The sequence below is a fragment of the Osmia bicornis genome, chromosome 10, assembly GCF_907164935.1.
Source record: "Osmia bicornis bicornis chromosome 10, iOsmBic2.1, whole genome shotgun sequence".
In the NCBI taxonomy this organism is placed as follows: Eukaryota; Metazoa; Arthropoda; class Insecta; order Hymenoptera; family Megachilidae; genus Osmia; species Osmia bicornis.
Genome location: NC_060225.1, coordinates 9,931,187 through 9,952,413, shown reverse-complemented (window position 1 = coordinate 9,952,413; position 21,227 = coordinate 9,931,187). Strand labels below are relative to the sequence as shown.

The 21,227-nt window shown below is 37.0% G+C and overlaps 3 protein-coding genes across 12 annotated transcripts in view; 2 read left to right on the top strand and 1 right to left on the bottom strand.

The window, feature by feature from the left end:
• The first annotated feature begins 1,831 nt into the window (after positions 1-1,831).
• LOC114874239 (nucleoporin p58/p45) lies at positions 1,832-8,862 on the top strand. 7 transcript variants are annotated; one of them, XM_029183357.2, is made up of 8 exons: positions 1,846-2,085; positions 2,196-2,542; positions 2,621-2,834; positions 2,912-3,285; positions 3,348-3,569; positions 3,647-3,721; positions 4,348-4,423; positions 4,569-4,661. In XM_029183357.2, the coding sequence occupies exons 1-7, from the start codon at positions 2,024-2,026 to the stop codon at positions 4,392-4,394; spliced, it is 1,341 nt and encodes a 446-aa protein (XP_029039190.1). In that variant the 5' UTR covers positions 1,846-2,023; the 3' UTR covers positions 4,395-4,423; positions 4,569-4,661. The 7 variants fall into 7 exon arrangements, with proteins under 7 accessions (XP_029039189.1, XP_029039188.1, XP_029039190.1 ...); XM_046287560.1 differs by lacking the exons at positions 4,348-4,423; positions 4,569-4,661 and adding exons at positions 4,013-4,045; positions 8,447-8,862 and having other exon boundaries at positions 1,850-2,085; XM_029183360.2 differs by lacking the exon at positions 4,348-4,423 and adding an exon at positions 4,013-4,045 and having other exon boundaries at positions 1,850-2,085; positions 4,569-4,632.
• LOC114874238 (protein FAM114A2) lies at positions 5,372-8,117 on the bottom strand. Its single transcript, XM_029183354.2, has 4 exons — positions 6,700-8,117; positions 5,992-6,587; positions 5,612-5,929; positions 5,372-5,545 (listed from the first exon to the last, which is right to left on the bottom strand). Exons 1-4 carry the CDS (start codon positions 7,709-7,711, stop codon positions 5,471-5,473), a joined length of 2,001 nt encoding a protein of 666 aa, XP_029039187.2. The 5' UTR covers positions 7,712-8,117; the 3' UTR covers positions 5,372-5,470.
• Positions 8,863-8,966: 104 nt separating the features above from the next.
• LOC114874236 (protein kibra) overlaps positions 8,967-21,227 on the top strand; it is a 30,243-nt gene continuing 17,982 nt past the window's right edge. Inside the window, exons 1-4 of one of the 4 annotated variants that reach the window (XM_029183349.2) lie at positions 8,967-9,901; positions 10,336-10,476; positions 16,636-16,745; positions 16,929-17,023. In XM_029183349.2, coding sequence (XP_029039182.1) covers positions 10,349-10,476; positions 16,636-16,745; positions 16,929-17,023 — 333 coding nt within the window. In that variant the 5' untranslated portion in view covers positions 8,967-9,901; positions 10,336-10,348. Of the gene's footprint in view, positions 9,950-10,247; positions 10,477-16,635; positions 16,746-16,928; positions 17,024-21,227 lie in introns of all 4 variants that reach the window. The other 3 variants (XM_029183345.2, XM_029183347.2, XM_029183346.2) reach the window with 3 other exon arrangements.

Below are 21,227 nucleotides of genomic sequence, written 5' to 3'. Positions count from 1 at the left end.
TGATTACGCCTGCTTGTCTTACAACATAACTTGCATCTGCATAATATTGAAGTAAATTATTTTTAAATGAACCTTAGTGCCATACCAAAGCATAAGAAGAAACCAGAAATGGATAGATAATTAATCATGATTTTATAGATGCTCATTTTGTTGTCACAATGATATAGTAATTTTTCTCAACCAAAAAAAAAAATACTCTATTTTAAATATTGTACTAATACTAAAAAAAAAAAAAATTATATTATAAATAATGTTTCCATTCTATGATATAACACATGTGGCTCTGATGCTGCTATCAGAATAATGAATACAACATAAATATTTAGCGTTTAGATTTTGATTGTTAACACTTAAAAAGGGAAAAAAAAGAAATTCTGGAAGTATGAGATGCAACTATTACTCTGAAAGCAGCAATTGAATTTGAGTATGCACAATGCTAAGGCGAATACAAGTGTGTTTGGTATTTTAGAAAACTATCTTCGTGGATTTGAACATTTTAGAAACAATTCAATTTGTACATAAAATGAATTATTTATTACATTGAGGGATGGAAGGGTGGTTGATTAAGTTGTACATTGCTTGTGGTACACGTAAGTTGTTAGCTTATATATTTCTGTTAAAACAGTGTTTAAACAAACTAAATAATAAATGGTAGAGAATTACATATAAAAGGAGGAAAAAAAATCAGTAATGTATCGGAATTAAAAGATCGTCGGTGATGTGCGAAGTGCATAAATATTTCTTTTATTTGCAATGGCACTGATTTCGATTGATTTCTAAAACTATGAAAAAAACTTGACTGTATTATTTGAATTGAAAAAATACTTTGCCGGTTTTAGTGTATTATACTTAGCATAGAAAGAAAATGAAACAAATCGCACGCCATCGCAAAGTACCTAGGAAATATATTCTTAATAGGTATTGCAAAGAAGATTTTTTTAATCTACGGTATCTCATTGTATTTGTAATTAACAGAGTATAATATTGCGATGTCATTTTACGATTAAGTAACTCGTACTCTGTACGACATTACGTACCGGGTGTATTCTAAACTGCATACGAGCGTTAAACATGACCGTTTCCTTTTGTTTTAAATGAGACTGAACTATTTAAATGTTCATGGAAAATGTTAATACATAAAATTACTGACAAAAAGGATATTAAAAGTAATTTCTGAATTAATTAGTGATAATTAAAAAAATGTTTTTAGATGTGTTCTTTTAATCTACGCAACTGTGATCATTTTAGAAACGCCCATGTACGAACCCGAACCAGCAATCAACTTTGTGATAGTCTGTGTACTGATCTGGCAAACTTTGTTGAATTGATCCCATTTCCTATAGATGGAATATATAATTAACTAGAACATTGGCGCGTACACACAAAGAAACCATTTACTACTTTATGAAATAATAAAGACATTGTATTGCCCTCTGATTTATATCATATAGTAGTGTAGGTATATTTAATAATAAATCGAAATAATACCTAGAACTTATTCATCGTTCAGTTTCAAATTAATAATTGTTCAAGTCTTTTTAGAACTAATCATGTATCGTTTCTATTTAATTTTAACGTGAGCATTAATCTTTAAATTCCTTTCAATTTTTCAAATCAAGACATGCGCAGAACGGTCCAGAATAAACGACATGCCTTTGTTTGGAGGATCATGCTGTTTAGGGGGTTCTAAAGATTTCCAGGTACTACATCTCGCGGGGGCATGCATAAGTCATTCAATATCGCAAAAGAGATAAATAATTAATACAAATCAGCAGGATATTTATGCATAAAAAGTATAACTAGAGAGGCCGCGCATAATGGAGGGTATATGCAAACCTAATCTCGCTTGGGGATCTTTAGGACCCCAAAATCATGAATCCTCGAGAACAAATATGTCCAGTTCTTTTCTGTAGTTGTAGTCATTGGTCACTGTTTACTGTAGGCACGTTGTATCGATGATGTTTGAATAACCTCTACTTTGAATTGTTTTAGTGTCGAGAATTATTAATTGTACATAAGAAATATGTCGTTTTCTTTTGGAACGCCTGCAACTACCACCAATACAGGTTTTGGATTTGGTCAGAAGTAAATATGTATAATTTTTATTTTTTCTATCAGATAGCTTAAATGTAATAAGATTTGAACAAGGCATCTGATCATAAAAATGAATCATAATGTTTATATTGTTATGTTAGACCAGCAACTGGTTTTAATTTAGGTGGTACACCTTTTGGTTCCACTAACACTGCTCCTACATTATCTTTTGGAACTTCTTCAACATCAGCAACAACTACTGGGCTTAGTTTTGGATTTGGTAGCACACCTGCAACTACAGTACAGGCACAACCAACTGGTTTATTAGGTTCAAATACAACTACTACAACATCTGCTACTGGTTTATTCCCTGTTTCAACTACTTCTGCACCATTGTTTACTGGTCTTAATTTTGGGGCACCAGCAGCAAGTACTAGTCTAACATTTGGTACCCCATCTGCTACATCTACAGCTGGAAATCTCAGTTTTGGTACATCTACTACTTCAAGTGTGTAATATTTGAAAATTTAATGCTATTATTAATGAAAATATTTATGTACATGCATGTAATGGTATCTATTCTTAGCACCCCTTTTTGGTGGATCTGTTAGCGGTGGTAGTTTATTAGGTGGAAAATCAATTGCTGGCACTACTGTTACTACCTCTACCACTAATAAAGGATTAGGAGGATTAGATGTATCTATAAGCAATAAAGGACTTTCACAAGGAAATAGCAATACAGTAGCAGCTAAAGATAATATTTGGGCACCAGAATTATTACAGACAATAGAAAAATTCAAGTAATTGTTATATAATAAAGAAAATGCATTGGAACTATTGTATATAAAATTGATTTATTATACCATTTTAATTACAGGGAGTTTGTAAAAGAACAGAAAATGTTGTCTTCAGAGATAGCAAGAGGTTCTGCGCGGCCATTAACTAGATGCGCCGAAGATACAGCTTCTTTGATGGAAATTTTGACCACATTAGGCGGGGCTGTTCAGCGTGATCGTTGTGCTGTCGATAAATTAAAACAAGATACAGCTAAAGTACTGCAAAGTGCTGAAATATCACAAAGAACGCACGATACCCCGCCGGGATTACAGTACGAAAATAATGCACCATTATTGTTTTTCATGGAATTAGCTGATAACTTTGAACATGATTTAATGTTATTTAAATCACAAATCGAAACGACAGAAAAACATATTCAGACAATGATGACTCCAAAAACTCTAACACCACAGGGTAACTTTTTTTATTACTATTTTTATTTAGGAAGATTTTACTATATGTTTGGATCTTTTTAGAATTAACAATGGCTATGAATAAGCTTCACGAGTCTTTGGTAGCGGTTGCTGGAAAGTTGCAAGGCGTGCATTCTAAAGTGCAACAGCAAAAGGAACAATACTTAAATTTTCGAAAGTATGTTTTAAAAGACAACAAGAATGTTTTCGAGGATATTAAATCAGACGGAAAAATATCACATAGTATAGGCAGAATTACAAGTGGGCCAACTCCATTTGGACCAGGTGATTGATTATTGTTCTCTTGCATCTTAGGAATAGGTTTTATATTAATATATATGCTATAAAATATATTCTTACAGGAAATAAAAGTTTTCTCTCCTCGACAGCGTTAAGCTCTAATAGACCCGGAAGTTATGAAACACGAAATCCATTAGGTAAATGAAATTGTCACGTGATTTTATAGTATTAATATATTTCTCTTTTGAAAACGAAATCCCTAAAACAACGTAATCTCGTTGTTTCAACTATCCCATAAACATCTCCTACCTTCAGGTCTTGCGTGGATTTAGTATGAGGTAGATTTACTAACATATAATGCCCTTTACTAAACGCTGTAGAATTTTCACGTGTATAAATAGCAAACTTGTTGCAACTGTATAGTTTTACAAAATATGTTTCGTTTATATTTTCATTTCTGTAATTTGATTTTGATTTTACCTTTCCAGGAAAAGAGTAAGGGATCTATTGTAGTTTATGAGGTATTCAATTTTGTTCTGTTTCTCTTTGTATTGTCAGTGATGGGAAGGGATGCAAAGCTTGTGTATCTAACATTTATTATTTATATGAAAAAATATACTTGTTTTCGCAATAACGGTACAATAAATATTTATCTTCTATTTGTTTTCACGTATATTAGGAAATAGAAAATTATGAAGGAAAGTTAAGACATGTGTTGTTTAAGGAATGGCTGTATATTTTCTATGTGCTTTAATTGCTTCTGTCATCTTGATAATCATGCGAGAATGTTCGCGTTTACACTAAATTATATAATATTTAACAGGGTATATGGAGTCTGTATCATGCACAAGAATTTTGCTAATATATTAAGGACATATATTCTTTAACTCTACAATGACGTTAGTATTGCTAATATAATTACATTTCAATGATACTTTTTTTTTTAATTCATTGAAATTTACGCAGCTTCAGCTATTGTTCATGCAAAGCAGTGTAACTATTTAAATACAGATTCCAAATAATTCAGTATATGTGTTGTTACAGTTTGGGGAAATACAATATCAACATCATCTGCTACTAACATTACCCTAGGCTCATCATTGAAACCACCAACCGCAAGTTTGACTTTTAATACCCCATCAAATCTTACTGCACCTTTACCAACGACTGATTCAGGTTCGAGTTTTCAACTTCAAAAACCTCCCATTGGTAATAAAAGGGGGAAACATTGATAAAATAATTTTTATATTTAATGCTACACTGACATGTGTTTATTATATGGTTACAAATATCCGGCATTTTTTGTCCTATAATGTGACATTAACGTTACCTAATGTTGGTCGTGTTTTCCCTTTTATAAAAATATCTTCAAACTATTTTTTTTTAATTTCTTGCAAAAACAATTTACAATGATGTCATTGTTTATTCAATAGTTATATGCCCATCATTTCGTTTCATTCCATTCCGTTTTCTCGATGGTACTGTAATAATGTTTGAAAGTACGTAGGTTACGAATTACTTGAAAAGCTTATCTTCCGTACATTCATATTTGAATAAATTCTACACTTTTAATATATTTTCGTAATGGATAATTGTTATTATGTAATAACCATGTGATTCAAGTACAAAACATTTGTGAATTCATAATTTTCAGAGTTATTTATATTTTTTATATTATAAATCTATATACATAACTATTTTTTACTATAACAATTAAGAAATTAGTATATGTATAAATTCGTATATATATTCAAATTTCTCTTGGTCCCTGTAGCAGACACATACATCGGGGAAAAGACAGTGAAACGGTATAGGGGGCAAATCATCTTCAATAAACTGTTCATGGCTTTGTTCAATATACATATATATTAATAATTGCGTATACACGCGGATGCGTGTGTGTACAATTATGTATTAAAAGTAATAAAAAATATCTCTGTTGACCGTTACATAGCACCCACTTGTATAATGGGGATCAATAGTTTAAAGGCATCTTGGATGTAAGAACTTGCATTCGAAGCCTGTTGAAAAGAAAAATAATTAATGTCGCAAAATACATGAAACTGGTCAACAGAATATTTTCTTACCTCCATGAAAATTGTTGTTATACTAGCATTAATATCATCCGCTTTGTCGGAAGTTTCGGCAATGACATTTAAACAGCTACAATAAGTATTAGCTAGTACTCCAATTTGATTGGACAAAATATGCGTTAAACGAACTAATGCATCGGCCTCGTTAACGGTGCTTCTGTGTTCCTTGATTAGAAGCAACTCTGCAGTTTTGTGAAACCTTTCCACAGAAAAGGCTGTAAATTGTGCCAGAACAGAAATAGCATGCTCAAATATTTCTTGACCGGTGTATGTTATAGGTGGGGTGGTGTAAATTTTAGATGCTTCAAAAGCCTACAATTAATATTTAACTTTATAAATCGCATCCGACATATTTCAGCATCAAAATTACTTACATCATCCAATTTCTCATATGTAATATTAATTCCAAGGTCATTACAAGCTTCTTGCAATCTACATTTCAGATCTTTGTCATGTACCTCATCCTCGTTTTCATCATCTTCACCCAAATCACATAATTCTTTAACATCTTCCAATGTTTCTTCCATGGAATTTAATTCATTTGTATTCAAACCACTCAAGTGCTGTTGTATTTTAATGTTACTTTGTTTTGACAACATTTCCAATGCTTCTAAGTGAACAAGTCCTTGATAATCATCAAAAAGACTTTCAAAATGTACTTTTCTTATCTTCTGTTTCTCTTCTGCTGTTTTCTCAACAGTTTCTGCTTTTTCTTTAGCTTCGCGAAGTACTTGAGATAAATTTGGTTTATCTGTTTCATTCATGAAAAAGGCTCTCTTTTTCTTCAACCCTGGATCACCCTCTTGCAATACCTCCATTGTTTTCTTACCAATAGCTTCTAATGTATCCAACCCACCAGTCATGACTTTGCTCCCAGTTGATTCAACTAATTTTGTTATTGAAGACATACCCGATATTAGATTCCCAAATCCAAAAAGAGATTGTTCCTCAGGTTCTTCTTTTTTATCATCTGGAAATTCAATGAGTTAAAGTAAGTACATGATAAACAATTTTTAAACATTTATTGTATATTAAATAACAGATAATTGTAAGCAGTTGACATTTATCAAAGAATATATCACCAGCAACTGCAGAATTTTCTTCTTCAATTTCAGTCGGTGTAGATTCATCCGGTATAGCCATAGATTCTTCCAAAAGTGTAAGACCATGTGTTACATGACTAGTTAATGTAGAAACTCCAGCACTAGCTGAATTAATAAAAGAAGTCACATCCCAGCTGCCCCAACCCCAACCTTTCAAAGAATTGTCTGTTTCTTGGTCAGTAAGCGATAGTTTTTTTAATATTGGTTGTAATTTTTCTTCAGTTAACTCTTCGGGTAATTCAATTTCCTTGCCAAGACCTTCCCAACCATCAGGTTTAAATACTTCTTTAAATTTTTTATCAGATTTCATCTCTTCTGGCATATTTGATTCGGTTAACTCTTCTGTTACTAAGAATTCTGTAAGAGAAGTATCTTCTGTTTTCATAGATGTACTTTCTTTATCGGTAGATATTATGCTACTTGTGTCATCCTTGGCATTATCACCGGATGTGATTTTAGTTCCTAATTTCTTTGCACCTAACTTCTGTTGCTTGCGATCCTTGGGTTTGCTATCTGATTTAGATGTAATTATTTCAGAAGGATCTTCCATTTTGACGTCTGTTTTAAGAGGTAACTCTACCTCATTTTTATTTAGATTTTCCTTTACTTCCAAATTTGAGGCTACCTCTGTAGATTCCTCTTTTGGTAAATCACAGGATGTAACCTTATCATTAACTTCTTCTAAAGTTCTGTCAGTATTACTAATTGATTCTTTTTTTTTCTTATTACGCGTATCTTTAATACTGATATCTTTATCGAGCCTTTTTTCGTCTGTTGCATTATCAGTTCCCGCATAATATTTTTCTGTCCTTTTATTATACATTACATTCGCGTAAGACGGTCGTGGTACATATTCTGTGTCGTCATCAGATTCGGAATCTATCGCAGTTGGTGTGCTCCACTGTTGAGATTGAATAATTCTTTTCGTTGATATATTGTGGTTCATCTCTTCGTCAGCACTTTCGAAGTCATCACTCTCGGATGTTGCCATGTTTATTACTTCGTGCGACACCAAACTACTTGTTCTCAATTAGAAATAACCGAAGAAAACTTTAAACTTTATTGTCATGAATTTGCGTTACAGTCATACTTTAATTGTTGACGTCAACATTACAATAATAAAGTAATAAACATTAAAGTACTCGCAGAACACTGGCGCATACGTTCGCATACCTGCGCCATACGTACTCGCATGCACAACTGCAGTCGTGTACACGTGTCCCTCTAAATAAGTAATAATTCATTCACTTCGTAAAATTCGTATTAACTTGATGGATTAGGGGAAATAAAGCGCGCATGCGAGAAAATTAATCCAGGGCCGGTGGAATTTAAACGCAGTACTCTTTGATTTTTAATACATCTGTTCTTTATACTATAACTTGAACCTCACCAGTAAAACTGGTTATCCATTCCAAGATACATAAAAAAATTATAATCATAAAAATACACTTTCCATGTTACGGCAAACAAGCTATTTAAATGGCAAAATGCTGAAAAAACATCAGAAAAGTAGATTCATTTTTTACATTGATCATTATTTTATTTAATTGAGCGCAAAGTTTAAAATGAAAGGCTGAATCTTAAATAGAAGTAGAAAAATACATTATTGGTCCGTTCTAATTTTGATAAGACATGGAAGTTACGAATAAAGGAAAATAAGAAGGAAGAAAAGAAGGAGGAAGCAATACACGCGAATACCACAGAAGCTTATGAGACATTCTTAAAGGGGCGCCGACGGATTACCATCAGTTTACTCATTCGTCCCGGATGTTCAACGGTCTCGGGTGCACCTGCGTTTAGAAGTTGTACGGTGGTGCCGCCAATGCAACATAACGGAAAATATGCGAAGCTATCGAAAGGGCATCGCGTTCGTCTGTTCCCGTCGCCGTTCGTGCACAGCGGTCAGAGACACGAGAGCTTTCGGTTAGTGGAAGGGGCATTTGGATAGAAAGAGAGAGGAAGAAGGAACATACGAGTTTCGGTGGGGATTACGTTCGGTTCTCATCGGTGTACGGCGTTAAGGCGAAGAGGAAGAGAGAGTGAGTGAGAGACATTGCCAAGCGCACACGGTATGAACGTTCAGTGGCATGTTTCAAACACTCAACATGCTTGTAGTGGCGCGAGGTTGTAGTATCGTCGAAACGAAAGAGTAGTTTGTGCGTATTCTTGGCACTTGAAACAACGGACTTGACACAGTGCACAATTATTGCGAGGGAATGTTCAATTCGAGCAAAAGTGTCTTGCGGTAACCGTAACAGAGAGTGGCTCTACCCGTGTTAAGTAAAAGCGGAGTGAAATAGCGTGCGGGTGAACGCAAGACGATTTCTGACATTGCTCGAAGGAAGATCGGATACGTTGCTGGTATACATATTCTCCACGCAACGAACGTAAAGTTTAGTGTAAGAAGGAAAAGGGAGCACGGTGAAATGTACTCGACAGCACCGGCATTAGCGTGCATTTCTTAAAGCGGGTCGCAGACGCAGATGCTGTCCCGTCTCTGCTCTGAGAAACTCGTCGTTGTTCCTGTTGTACGAAAAGGAGCACGACGTGATTGCGACTGTTCGCCGATACACTCGTACCAATTTTATTTTCGAAAATTGGTCAATGAAACGTCTGTGTAAACCGAGTTCGCAAGTGTTCCCCCCGTTTATTTGCCGGCACAGTGCCGTAAGTATTTCTCCAGTGAACCTGCTTTCCAATCGTGTAAAACCCGTAATTGTGTAAGAACAGTAGAAATCGAAGAAAGGTGCAGAGACAGAACATCACTACACGTGATGTAAAATCAAAGCCTCGTTAAACAGAGGTTCAGAGTGTAAATGGAAGTGAACCATAAGTGAGACGACAGAAGGGGTGAAAGTGCTTTTACAAAATCGAAGTCAGTTTTTTCTGTGGTGTGAAAAGGAAAAAAAAATCATTCAAAGGCTGTGCTATAATATATTTCTCCTCCAATTTGGAAAAAGTGCCCAGTGTGAGATTAAGGGAAAAAAAAGGAAAAAAGTGTTACAATAATGTAACAAGCATCTGTGCACGCTCTCGTGCAAATGTAGGACCACGGTACTGTCTCAAGGCAAGATACCAACAGTGGACTTTTCTTCGACGGCCAGCTATGTTAACGGTGGAATTCCGCTCGAGAGGAATCTGAAGGCGGGGACTCTGACGTCACTCCGCTCATGATAATGAGGTATTCATGATGGCGGAGTAGCGCGCGAGGAAGAGAGAGAGCGCTCATGTATGTACATTTTATATACTACATGTGTATACGTATATGTAACATATGCACGTGCGCTCTCTCTCTTTCTCTCTCTATCTCTTTTTCTCCTTCTACCTCTTTCTCTGTCGACACGCACGCAGTATCTGTATGCGAGTGCGCGCGCATGTGTGTCGTAGCATGCAACACATCCTTTCTATCTCCATTCCACTGTATATCAGTGTGTATTACTATTGCGTGCCTTCTCTTTACCAACTTCGATATATTCCTCTTTGTTTTTCTTACGTCTACTATCTTTCTTTCTCTTGTATCAATACAGCGTGTATGTGGCACGAGGAGTGTGTGCTCGCGCGCACAAATATGTGCCTGTCGACTGGTCGGTGATAGAGAGTTTTGGATGGATTTAGAGCGCAGTGAAATATGCCAAGGAGACGGAATGGGGAGATACCGCTTCCGGAAGGGTGGGACGTCGCGCGAGACTTTGATGGAAAAGTGTATTTCATCGATCACAACACAAGAAAAACAACGTGGATCGATCCTAGAGACAGGTACGCCATTTTCTATGTATATGTTTTGTGTATGCACGTGTACACGTGCTAAGCTAAGGAAATACATACACGAGGAATGCATGAAATTTCCATGTAATACGACCCTTTAGGTTATACGTACATATATCTTTTTTTTTTTAAGGTCATGATTTTTTTTTGTGAATTAACGAGTGCACTTTAGCGTACAAGTGTTCGTAGGCATGTATAAACGGGAATGCGAAATATTTCTGACGTTACATTGCCCTCGTGTGAACACCCCTTAAGTTTCTTTTCGAACGTGTGTATCTACTACGTGTATGCGTATATTCATATATCGAGGACTCGCCGCGCCCGCATTCCAGTCGCCAGGGCCGCCGCGCTGTCGATGAAAAACTCGAGAAATCTGGTGACCACGGTCGAATGCGAAAATAAAACTATTATTCGTTTCAAATTCTTCCTGTTCAAATTATAGTCTTTTTTTTTTAAATATTCTGCTTGATCAGTTGTCAGTAACGAAAACGTTGAATTTTTAAATCTAATAAATACGTGCTAGCATTATGATATAAATATTATATTCTCAATTTATGAATTAAATGGCATCTTACAGGTGATTAAATGAATAATTATACGAGTGATGGTCAATTTCGTTCGAATATAAATTGAAAGCAATAACATATGTATGTACATTTTATCAGATTTTCATTTGTCGAACGAATTATCATTTCGCATACTGTCCCCTAAGACGGTGAAGGTAACGAATAGCACCAATTATCGTCTAAAAGATTGAAATTTCGTTATAAAACTAGCTTCTACGGACGATGTTCCTTGTGTCCACGTTGCCTAGATTAAAATACGTGCGTAGCCTCGGAACTTAGTGTAAGTGAACCATCTTACGGGGCTAACCGGTACATAACGAACATGCAACTGACCGGTACCTAAAAATAGACCTTGGTACAAGGGTATTACTCTTTCGATTTTGATATCGCGTTCATACATTGATCTCGTTACGCGAGCACTTTGCCTTTTCGACTTTCTTCCTCCATTTTCTCATTCGAGTTATCGTCTTGCAATTCGAGCGCAGATTACTCGATTTACGTTCGTTCCTGTTTTTGTTTGAACATTTGGCACACGAACAACAGCCGTATATACTTGTTCCGTGTGCCGATTTTCGTTCCTCGAAATCTCGAAATTTCGTTCCCGGAATCACCTAAGTTCGTCAATTGCAGGAATCACGCGTTTCTTTCGGCCGCGTATTTTCCCATCGTAGCGCATATTGCAGCGCGTGGCATCTGCTCGACATCTGTATTTAGGAAAATTCTTTCGCTAACGCGCATGCGCCTGCGTGCGCACACTCGCGCCTTTTGCCGTTTCCTGCGAGCGCGTGCTTCCGTTCAAGTATCAACTCACCTTTAACCTTTCGTTACATAACTTTTTGGAGTTTTCGTGCAAATTTTAAGTAAACGAGCGAGGAAAATGGTGTTTTCACGTTTATTACTTGAAGCGTCTCGGTACATAACCTAGAAAACGATGGCGACGACTGTCAGATGGTTAGGAGTACAGGTAGTGAATTTTTCAATTTCTTTGGTTATCCGTCATTCTTTCCTGGACGAAATTTATTTGTTATCTCGTTTTTTTATTCGAACGAAATAAGATTGAGGGGTGCGGACAGCGTGATATTGCGTATACACGTGCGTGACCAAAGCCATGGCACGAATTACAAGGCAGGAGTGTTCCCAAACTTGGAAATTCGAAACATTCCTAGGCCGTGACACATCCACGCACCGAGAGAGAACGAAGGCAAACAGAGATTCCTGTAAGCTGACATATACACTATTATTTTCTTCTTGGAATTTTTTACGCTCCAACTAAAGCTCCGGTTAGTTGACCATCCTCCGTCCACGCAAACAGTCATTATGTTGTTAGAAATATTTTCAGCTATCATTTGCAATCACGATTCATACGGTTAACCGGCTGGTACGTGACCGATCCTGACGTATCTTTACAGCGACTGTCGTAATTAAATACTTTCAATTCGTTTCTGCATATCGGTGTTATATTTTTAATTAGAGACGTGCTAATGTTCTAATCGACTTTGATCTCCGAGTCCTAATTTCGGATACCCGTGCAAAGAAAATGTATTTTCTGATTAAATATTGAAATGTCATAGCACATAGAAAAACGGAAGAGAAAGTGTAAGAAATATGTTATAGCAGTAATTTTGTATAATTAAGCTTCGGTATATATTTTATTAATATTAATCGAAGTAAAATGTAACTTATTTTTTCCAACGATGTGCACCATGCGTTTAATATATTATTATAAATGGTGCTCAGTAATCGTGTGTAAAATTTGAAGCAGCTACCCATTAACTCATTGAGCGAGTTCTTAACTCATTACGCACCGGAAATACTTCTGACCGAGTACATTCTATATATTATTTTTTATTTATTTTCACTTTTACTCTCGAAACTTAACGCACAATAATATGTTGTTTTCTGTAATGAGTTCGCATTTCATTTATAGAATTTACGCTCGTGTAAATTAAATCGTCATTATTGAATTAATTGTAACATATTTTCACGATTCATTATTATATCATTCTTATTCGAAGGATAGTACATTTATCATGTTAGACGTTTTCTTTTTATATCAGAATTCAATGTCACATCAGCTGCATAGATTAACGTAATTCTCGATGATTGCTAATGTAAAGGATGCTTTACTCGGTGACTCGTGAATTTAGGACATTAGATGTTTTATTATGAAAACGGTAAAAACGTGATTGGTACCAAAATGGAGGGACGAAATGATCGACGCTTTTGAAATGTTTCCACTTCCGGAACTTATGGTACCTCGATGTCGTCATTAAATTTCGAAACTTTCTAATCGCACTTGGAGACAGATATCGACAAGTTGGTGCACGCGTTCCGTGATGCACAAGTAATGCCCTTGGGTCAAAGCGAGGTAGTCGAAGAGGGACACCTACGCGATCCGTATGCCCACGCATGGGTGCTTGTTTGTTCTCCGTTGACGTTACGTTCAGGGCCGTGTGTCTCACCTAGCCACCAAATAAATAGTCACACCTGTTTTCTACTAGATTTACCCTTTATGTACAAACTGAAATTGATTCGGATTACTTACGTATACCGAAGTATATTTTAACCATTAAATTGCCAATTTCAAAACTAATTTGATGACGTTAAATTACAGTAAACCAACGGTTATGGGGTATCAATTTAGAATTCGAAATGGACGTATAATTTTATGGGGTACCGGAGATAACGTCCTGAAAATTTTGCATTATCCCGAACGGAACGACGGTATTCAATTCCGCGTACGTAATAGAAATACGATAAAAACACCATAAACAGCTGAACCGTCAACCATTCGATATTTCAATAGCCATAAAGGCGACACTTCTCGCTCGTTCAACTGCTAATACGAAACGAGCTGTTCCCTTATTAAAATAGAGTTTATGGGGTTCATGAAAGCTGACCACGAGCGCGTAGGCGTGTTTCCGTAATCATCCATCGGGAAACCTAACAAGATTACTTTATTGCTATAATCTGTCGTTTTCTATGCCCATTGTTTCTCTAGGCGCAACGCTAGGTATGCGGCAACAAATCATTGAATTTCATTCACATACACGATTCTATCTTTAAACGTAATGCTTACCTGATATACGAGGGTCATTCGATAAATAGAAGGTTTAATAACATTCCTTGGTTGTAATTGTACGCTTGCTCTATTAGTCAAACAATTTTCTTATTAAATTTCCAAATATTACTCACACCATAAAAACTTTCTTTCAAAACATTCCTCTAGTTTGCCTTACATCATTCCTCGCGTTTTCTATCATTTTTTATTTGTCGTCGTCTGTGTTTGCTCGAAGGAAACGTTTCGACTCTGTCTGCTGCTACTTGAAGGCTCTTTGATGCGTTACTCGAGGAGAAAAAATGTTCAACCATTGTTCGAATCAATCGTTTATGTAACAGTCGTTAATCAAATTGAAATTAACATAAGCTTAGCCAATCAGTGCATTCCGATGGGTGATGGTTTTGGTGAAAAATATTGTCTGGTATAAAAATTTTAATTAAAATTCATTTTCGAAATGATTCTGAGCGACTAAACATTTTTACGAGTGCCTTGTGTATTTTGCGAACGTCTCGGCAAACAGACGAACGAATGCCATAAAATTGTCCCCGAAATATGTGTGCTTTCAGTCTTTTATGCAGTTTATATTGCATTATGTTTGATAACCTCGAGACACCTCGGAAACATTCCATCCTAAATCAGCATGGTTTAGGTGATGAGGCTTCCAGGAATTTCGCTTTATCAAGTAAACATTCAATTTTTAAAAAAAGCGATGATTAACTTGTCTCGTTAAAGAAGTAATTTAAAACTTAGAATTAATTTCAGTTGTTCGCCATCGGAGGATTAAATATTTATAAAAAGGAGTTCGTTTTACATCGTTAGTTCTTTTGAAATTAGCGATGTTTGCGTATTCCACAACGGATCGGGTATAATTAAAGCACACACACACAGCGATTATAATTTACATTTCGTTTTCTGTTTCCCTCGGCAAACATCGTTTCTCAGCTTCCTCACAGGAAGAAGCCTAGCAAAATAAAGGTGAACGTACTATAAACGTAGCCTTTGAAAACTTCTAACAAGTGGTATCTCTTGATGGTGTAACATTACTAACAATTACTATTGTACTTGTTAATAGTTGATGTAACATTAACCGCCGCGTTGTTTCAATGACAGGATACCGGAGGGGGTGTCGAAGGGCCATTTCGAAGGACAATGATATTTCTGAAACGACTATGTGGAAAATAACGTTACGGTATACTTATATTTCCACCACCTTCATCTTCCTTCAATGCTGTATCTCCTTCCCCTAATTCCCTTCCCGCACCTCTGCCGCATTATTCACGTTATTCCTCCTCCTTCCTCGTGATGTACGTTCTTGACCCTCCTTCGCCTCCTCCCTGCTTGATATTGTAGGGCAGCAGCTCGGGGTAAGGCCAAGGGCACATTAAAATCGTGAATCACGCGGCGGAAAAGGAATTAAAAGGGGGGTCGTCTATGAAATTCTTTGATGGATCTGTTGATCTACCATGGGGGGCGGTGCTACCCAGAGACACAGATTTAATTTTCTCGATAAATATCGAAAGAAAGATTTTTCAACATCCCTAATTTACTTGAAAGTTTCAGCAACGAATCATTTGTTTAAACTAAAGGAACGAACGATGGCAAAGGCAATTGAGAAATAAGGTAGCAATTGAACTTTTTCATTGTGCTACGTAGCTACTCGTTGGTATTCGCATTCTTCTGTGTCGATTACTGATTCCATTTCACTTTCGTCACGATAAACTCGAGTTGGTCGCTGGCCTGCGGAGGTCAGCTTATTTTGTATGCAAGATACAATCTCGTTGTTGCGCATACCCGTATATACGATATGAAAATATGATCGAATTAGGCCGAAGGAAATTTTCAAACATCAATGTTCGTTCTCCATCGAATAGATTATTCGTGGAGCAAATGGAAAAATCCCAGGTTTATTTATTAAAAATTTGTGAAAAGATTTCGTATTACTCGATGGATAGTGATGTTTAGCAACGATCAGAAATTGGCAGAATTTAGTGGCACTTACTGCGTCTTGAATTAAGAAATTGATCGTTCAATGTTAAACTCTTCTTTGGTACCAAGGCTGATGTGTGTTCGTCTTCGTGAATTCCTCTCGAAACCTTCGAAATCTTTCAGGATTACGCAATGGTGTCGTTGGTGTTCAGAGGTCGTGGAAATAATAATAAATTTTTGGTCAAAGTTGGACATTATTTTATTTGCAATTTCATTTCAAGATTATTCAAATTCCCCTTTTAATGTATTTTCGCGAGAATCCATTGAAGACAAGGAAAAAAAAAATAAATTGCTTTTTAGAGACTGAAGTAGTTCAAGGGGAACATCAGAATGTGTACTTGATTATTTGCTTAGCCGGAGGACATTTCAAGGCCGTTTACATTATTTTAAATGGTATATGCTATATATATATATTTTTTCTTTAGATGATAGAGTGTAATCAGGCAGATTTATATATTCACGTCCATAAAATTATATGATAATAAAAAAGGCAAGGTAAGAGAACTTTTTTTAACCATCTTTTTCTTCTAATTACAGGTTCACAAAACCTCAAACATTCGCAGATTGCATCGGAAACGAGCTTCCACTTGGTTGGGAGGAAGCTTATGATAAACACGTTGGTGCATACTACATTAACCATGTCAATCGTGAGTATAACTTTTATATAATTTTATAAGGTGTTAATGTTTCCTGTAAAGCTAGGCGCATACGCGGACGCGGCCGGATGTAAGTCTTCCCGCGGTTCGTTCAAAGTTCCCCGCTGGATTGTTAGAGGAATAATAGTTGCGCGCAATTTATGTTCTAACATTTTGTTTCGTTTTAATTTTCAGAAACGACACAGCTCGAAGACCCAAGGCAGGAATGGCGAGCCATTCAGGAGGCCATGCTTCGAGAATATCTTCAGACCGCACAGGACGTGCTCGAGGTAAGTCCCGGAAGTCCTTTTAATTATTTTCGTTGTCCTTAAACACGCGAGGCGTCGGTAAGAATATAAAAAGAACCTTTACGAGTGATAATTACACATCGTTCAAGATCACGCAGACTGAATGTTACGAACTATGAAACTTCCAATCTCAATAATTAAGAAATATCATTAGAAAATAATGAATCCAAGGACGTGGATACTATAAATGTAGAACACATGGTTCTATTATAAATGTTAGCACAATGTGCCGATGCAAATTCATCGTCACCTTCAACTTCTTTTATAACGCAACCAATCATTATCTTACCACCTTCGGCGACTTTTCAGTAACCTTCTGTTTATTCAAAGCGTCTAAATATCAGCTGTTACGTACATCATTTCAGTGGGGAAAGAAAGAAAAATAGTTCAGTATTTTTTTTCACGATTCCAACCAAATGCAATTTTTTTAAAGAGCGAAGGAATATTTTTAATACCGTGTAGTAATAAAAACGATAGTGACATGGTGGAATCGGCGTTGTTAGTAGTGCAGAGATATTTCTCTTCTAACCCTCGTGCCGATGAACCTCTCCGTTAGTTGGGATTACATGCAGCGAGGGACCGATGAACTTTTAAATGAGGGACGGTGGGAGCTCTAGACAGGAAGTTATTTCGTGAGAAATCATGTTACTTCCGGTCACTCACCGCTCCCTCATCGCTCCCTCACATACCGATAATTCATATTTGTCGTTGGAACAGCGATTAACATCGGATTAACTAGTTGTTTCTTCTTTAGATTGAATTATCTCGGCGGGATGTTCTAATTAATCGGTTAACTTGGATAATTCCGAAACGCAACAAGTAAATTAATATTTTTTAATGGAACGATAAAATATCTACTATAAGATTGATTGTTATATCGTATATTTTGTAAATTGTTTGGTACACACGATGGTAAATGGAAAGTTAAGTAATATTGATTGGTGAAATTGGTCGAATGTCACGAGAAGGGAGTCTGTGTTTCACGTGGGAGAAGACAGGAAGTGGGAGAATGTCGATGTACGGTATATTTATTTCGGTCGAAATGCTGTTTGCATGATGTCATCGTCGATTTTCGAGATTGGCAAAGCGGCTCGGATTCTAGTTTTCAGTTTTACCTCTGGAGACTTTTTGACGACAGCTGCGAAACCGAGTTTCGCGAGGCAAGGGGGTAACCCTGGTCCACAGACTAAACAACACCTTGCGACAACAGTTCTGCCCGGAACAGTGTCGAATCTAGAAACTTTACTTATTTTCTTATTCATTTTTTGTAGGATCTCGCGGCTCTTGGAGGGTGGCATCGCCACCCTCTGCTCGCCGCTTCTGTTTCGAAGCTTTCTCTTTCTTTTTTATTTCGAAATCTTGTAACATGCACGATTCTAAATCTAGCGGACAGTTTTTCGAGGATTTTTGGCAATTTCGATCGATGACTTAACGCTGGGAGGTCCAAAATTAATTTAGTTTATTTATCTGACTTTGAAGTTCTCGAATAGTTCTTGGATGTTGATCGATTGTATTTTCATTTAAGATTATTTTTAACATCAGCTATCTGCTACGTTATAAATCACAAATTTTTTTAAATGCATTCGTAGCATCGAAAGGGTTAATATTCCGGAGGCTTTGTCGGAAGTACGAGTGGAAGGGTCTGCGAGCGTAGTCACGTTGAAAGGCAATTCATATCGGTTTGGACAGGAAAGATTTGAGGGTTCGCCACAAGGAAATGCGTGGTTGGCTTCCTCCCTTGGAAATTTCACGCGTTGCTCGTGTATACGCGCGGTGCGTGCACGCGTTCTGCCGAGCACAGCACATTGGCTCAGCCAGGCTTGCATTCCGATGCAAATGGCCCTCTCCTCCTCTTCGTCCTCGCCACTCTGTCTTTCCTTCTCGCTTCATCGCGTACCTTCTTCCATCTCCGTGTCCCTTTCCCCGAGGATCTCCGTTCTCTCTGTTGAGCAATGGATAATCCGTGGCCAATCGCGTCTCATCATTGCTCTTCGCTCGCTACAAAAATCGTCACTTACTCTTGCCAGGCATCTGGTTCGATCCAAGTCATCCATTAGACGAGATTTTTCATTTTCATTTTCTCCTTTCCTTGCGGGACGACCGAGAATTTTTTCAAATTTTTCACATCAACCCCTTGACCATCCGAAGCGACACAAATTATTTGCGACATTATTTTGACCGGTGATGATCATGATATCCTTAACCGAATCCTCGTGATTCCGATGGCAATGAGACCAAGGAACAACGATGACAAGGCTATGACGTAATCTCGTGGAATTTCGAAAGTTTTAGAGTGGAATTTGCGAAGAGGAAGATGATTAACCTTGGTGAAAAAGTTTATTTAACGTTCAAAGATTGTACGATCGATTTCTTAATTCGAGACACGACTGATATATTGGCTACGATTAAAGTCATTCTACGCTGCATGTTTTGGTGTTTAATGAATTTTTTTGAACGAGGTCACACGCGACCCTCGCGGTAGTAAAAAGATTAAGAGAATTAATGGCACCCACCGAAGGTTGAATAAAATATTGAAACAACCAGAAAGGAAGATTAGGTTTCAAAGGATTGAAAGCAAAACAGAGGAACAGAAATAACTGAAATCGTTTATCCATTTTAATAATTCATCGATCCAAGTGGGTCACTGTTCCTCGGTTTTTAATTAATCACGCGAACAAGTTAGAATCGAAGGGCATCTTTAATTTACAAGCTCATCTTTTACAAATGGAATTTTAATTATTGTTTTCACTTTTTGTTCCGATAAATCAAGCTAAATGTCAGGGATACTTATTCTGTTATCCGAATACTCACCTATCTATAGTTCCGATAACAGAATTATTACTGTGTTCTGATAAAAACGATTTATAGCACTAAACACAGTAAGACCGACCTGATTGATTCATCGTTGATACGTTAACCCTTTCATACTCGGAACACTCTGATCGTGAAAAACACCCTTTATTCTTTTGAAATGATATTTAAACAATAAAATAAAAAGTATGAAATTCGTGAACATTCGTTCAAGTAAAATTGAATAGAAACGATGTGTTGTGAAAAAAGAAGAAAAGTGAGGTTCATTAAAAAAATTGAAAGGAATAACCTTGAACGGTTGAAGACCGTTCAAATTTGGCTCGGATCTCAAAGTTTAAAGCTTAAGTCTTTCTCGTATCTCCCTCTTCCTCTCTGTTAGCAGGATCGCGTCGTCCCTCTTCGTTTCCAACGATTTTCCTTTTTTCTCTCTATTTTTCTCGCTTCCTCTCGCATCGCTGTGTATCCCGATGTCTCGTTTCCTCCAGTGCCTTACGATGCCTCACGACTCTCTACTCTACGAGGCAGCGAGATGCGAGTGGAATTTTAATTGCCATTTATTTTTGCTCGCTCAGTTGCTCGTACCGCTGCAAGTCTCGCGCGGACAGATACAAAACCGATTATGACACCGCCGGAGGAAGTTGCGAATCCCCGATGCTTTAAATTATATAGTTCGAATCCTTCGCAGAAATCCAGCAGCGAATTTTTCGCATTCCCGCGAACTTTTAAGAGAAATCTCGCTTGCCGCGCGTACAGTACCGAGCATGGTAGTCCTTAGTAAGGAAAATAGGGACCTCCTCCGACAGCAGCGCCATCTATCCTAGAAAGGACTACCATCCTCGCAGCTGTACACCTTAATTAATGAAAAATCTATGGATCGTCACGTAACTCCTATGCAACAGCTCTCATCACTGACCAATCTCAATGATTCTCGTCCAAGTTAGCTCGTGAAACGAAATAAGAAACATCGTGACTCTCAGCAAATAGGAACCGTCTGGCTGTTAATTTAAAACGTACCGACAGGTGTAATCTCTGGCCCGATGCGATGCGTTGATTACCTAGCAACGTAAACGCAAATGATGCTGTAGAAAGTCTATCTATACGTGTGATACGTATTTCTTTGCTCCTGAAATAGTGCTTACCGTATGTAACGCGTGTATTTCAGCCAAGACATCCTTTTATATGTACATACATACACGTTACACGTTATAACGGTTTGGACTGAAGTCAGCAGTCATTGACATCGTCATTCGTATCGTCGGTATAACCAAATTCTGAACGCATGCGCCGGACGTTCAGACAATTTCTCGATTACGATTCTCGAACACATAGAAAGCTGGCATAAGCATGCAAAACGTAGAAAGAAACGGTCCAGCAT

What these genes read in the sequence shown, in the direction of transcription:
- LOC114874239 (XM_029183355.2), top strand. Translation starts at nt 2,024, where the DNA reads ATGTCGTTTTCTTTTGGAACGCCTGCAACTACCACCAATACAGGTTTT. An exon ending in GGTTTTGGATTTGGTCAGAA is followed by an intron (nt 2,086 to 2,195) that starts GTAAATATGTAT and finishes TTGTTATGTTAG; the next exon opens with ACCAGCAACTGGTTTTAATT. An exon ending in AAAAACTCTAACACCACAGG is followed by an intron (nt 3,286 to 3,347) that starts GTAACTTTTTTT and finishes GGATCTTTTTAG; the next exon opens with AATTAACAATGGCTATGAAT.
- LOC114874238 (XM_029183354.2), bottom strand. Translation starts at nt 7,711, where the DNA reads ATGGCAACATCCGAGAGTGATGACTTCGAAAGTGCTGACGAAGAGATG. An exon ending in AGAAAATTCTGCAGTTGCTG is followed by an intron (nt 6,588 to 6,699) that starts GTGATATATTCT and finishes TTGAATTTCCAG; the next exon opens with ATGATAAAAAAGAAGAACCT. An exon ending in TAACAACAATTTTCATGGAG is followed by an intron (nt 5,546 to 5,611) that starts GTAAGAAAATAT and finishes TCTTTTCAACAG; the next exon opens with GCTTCGAATGCAAGTTCTTA.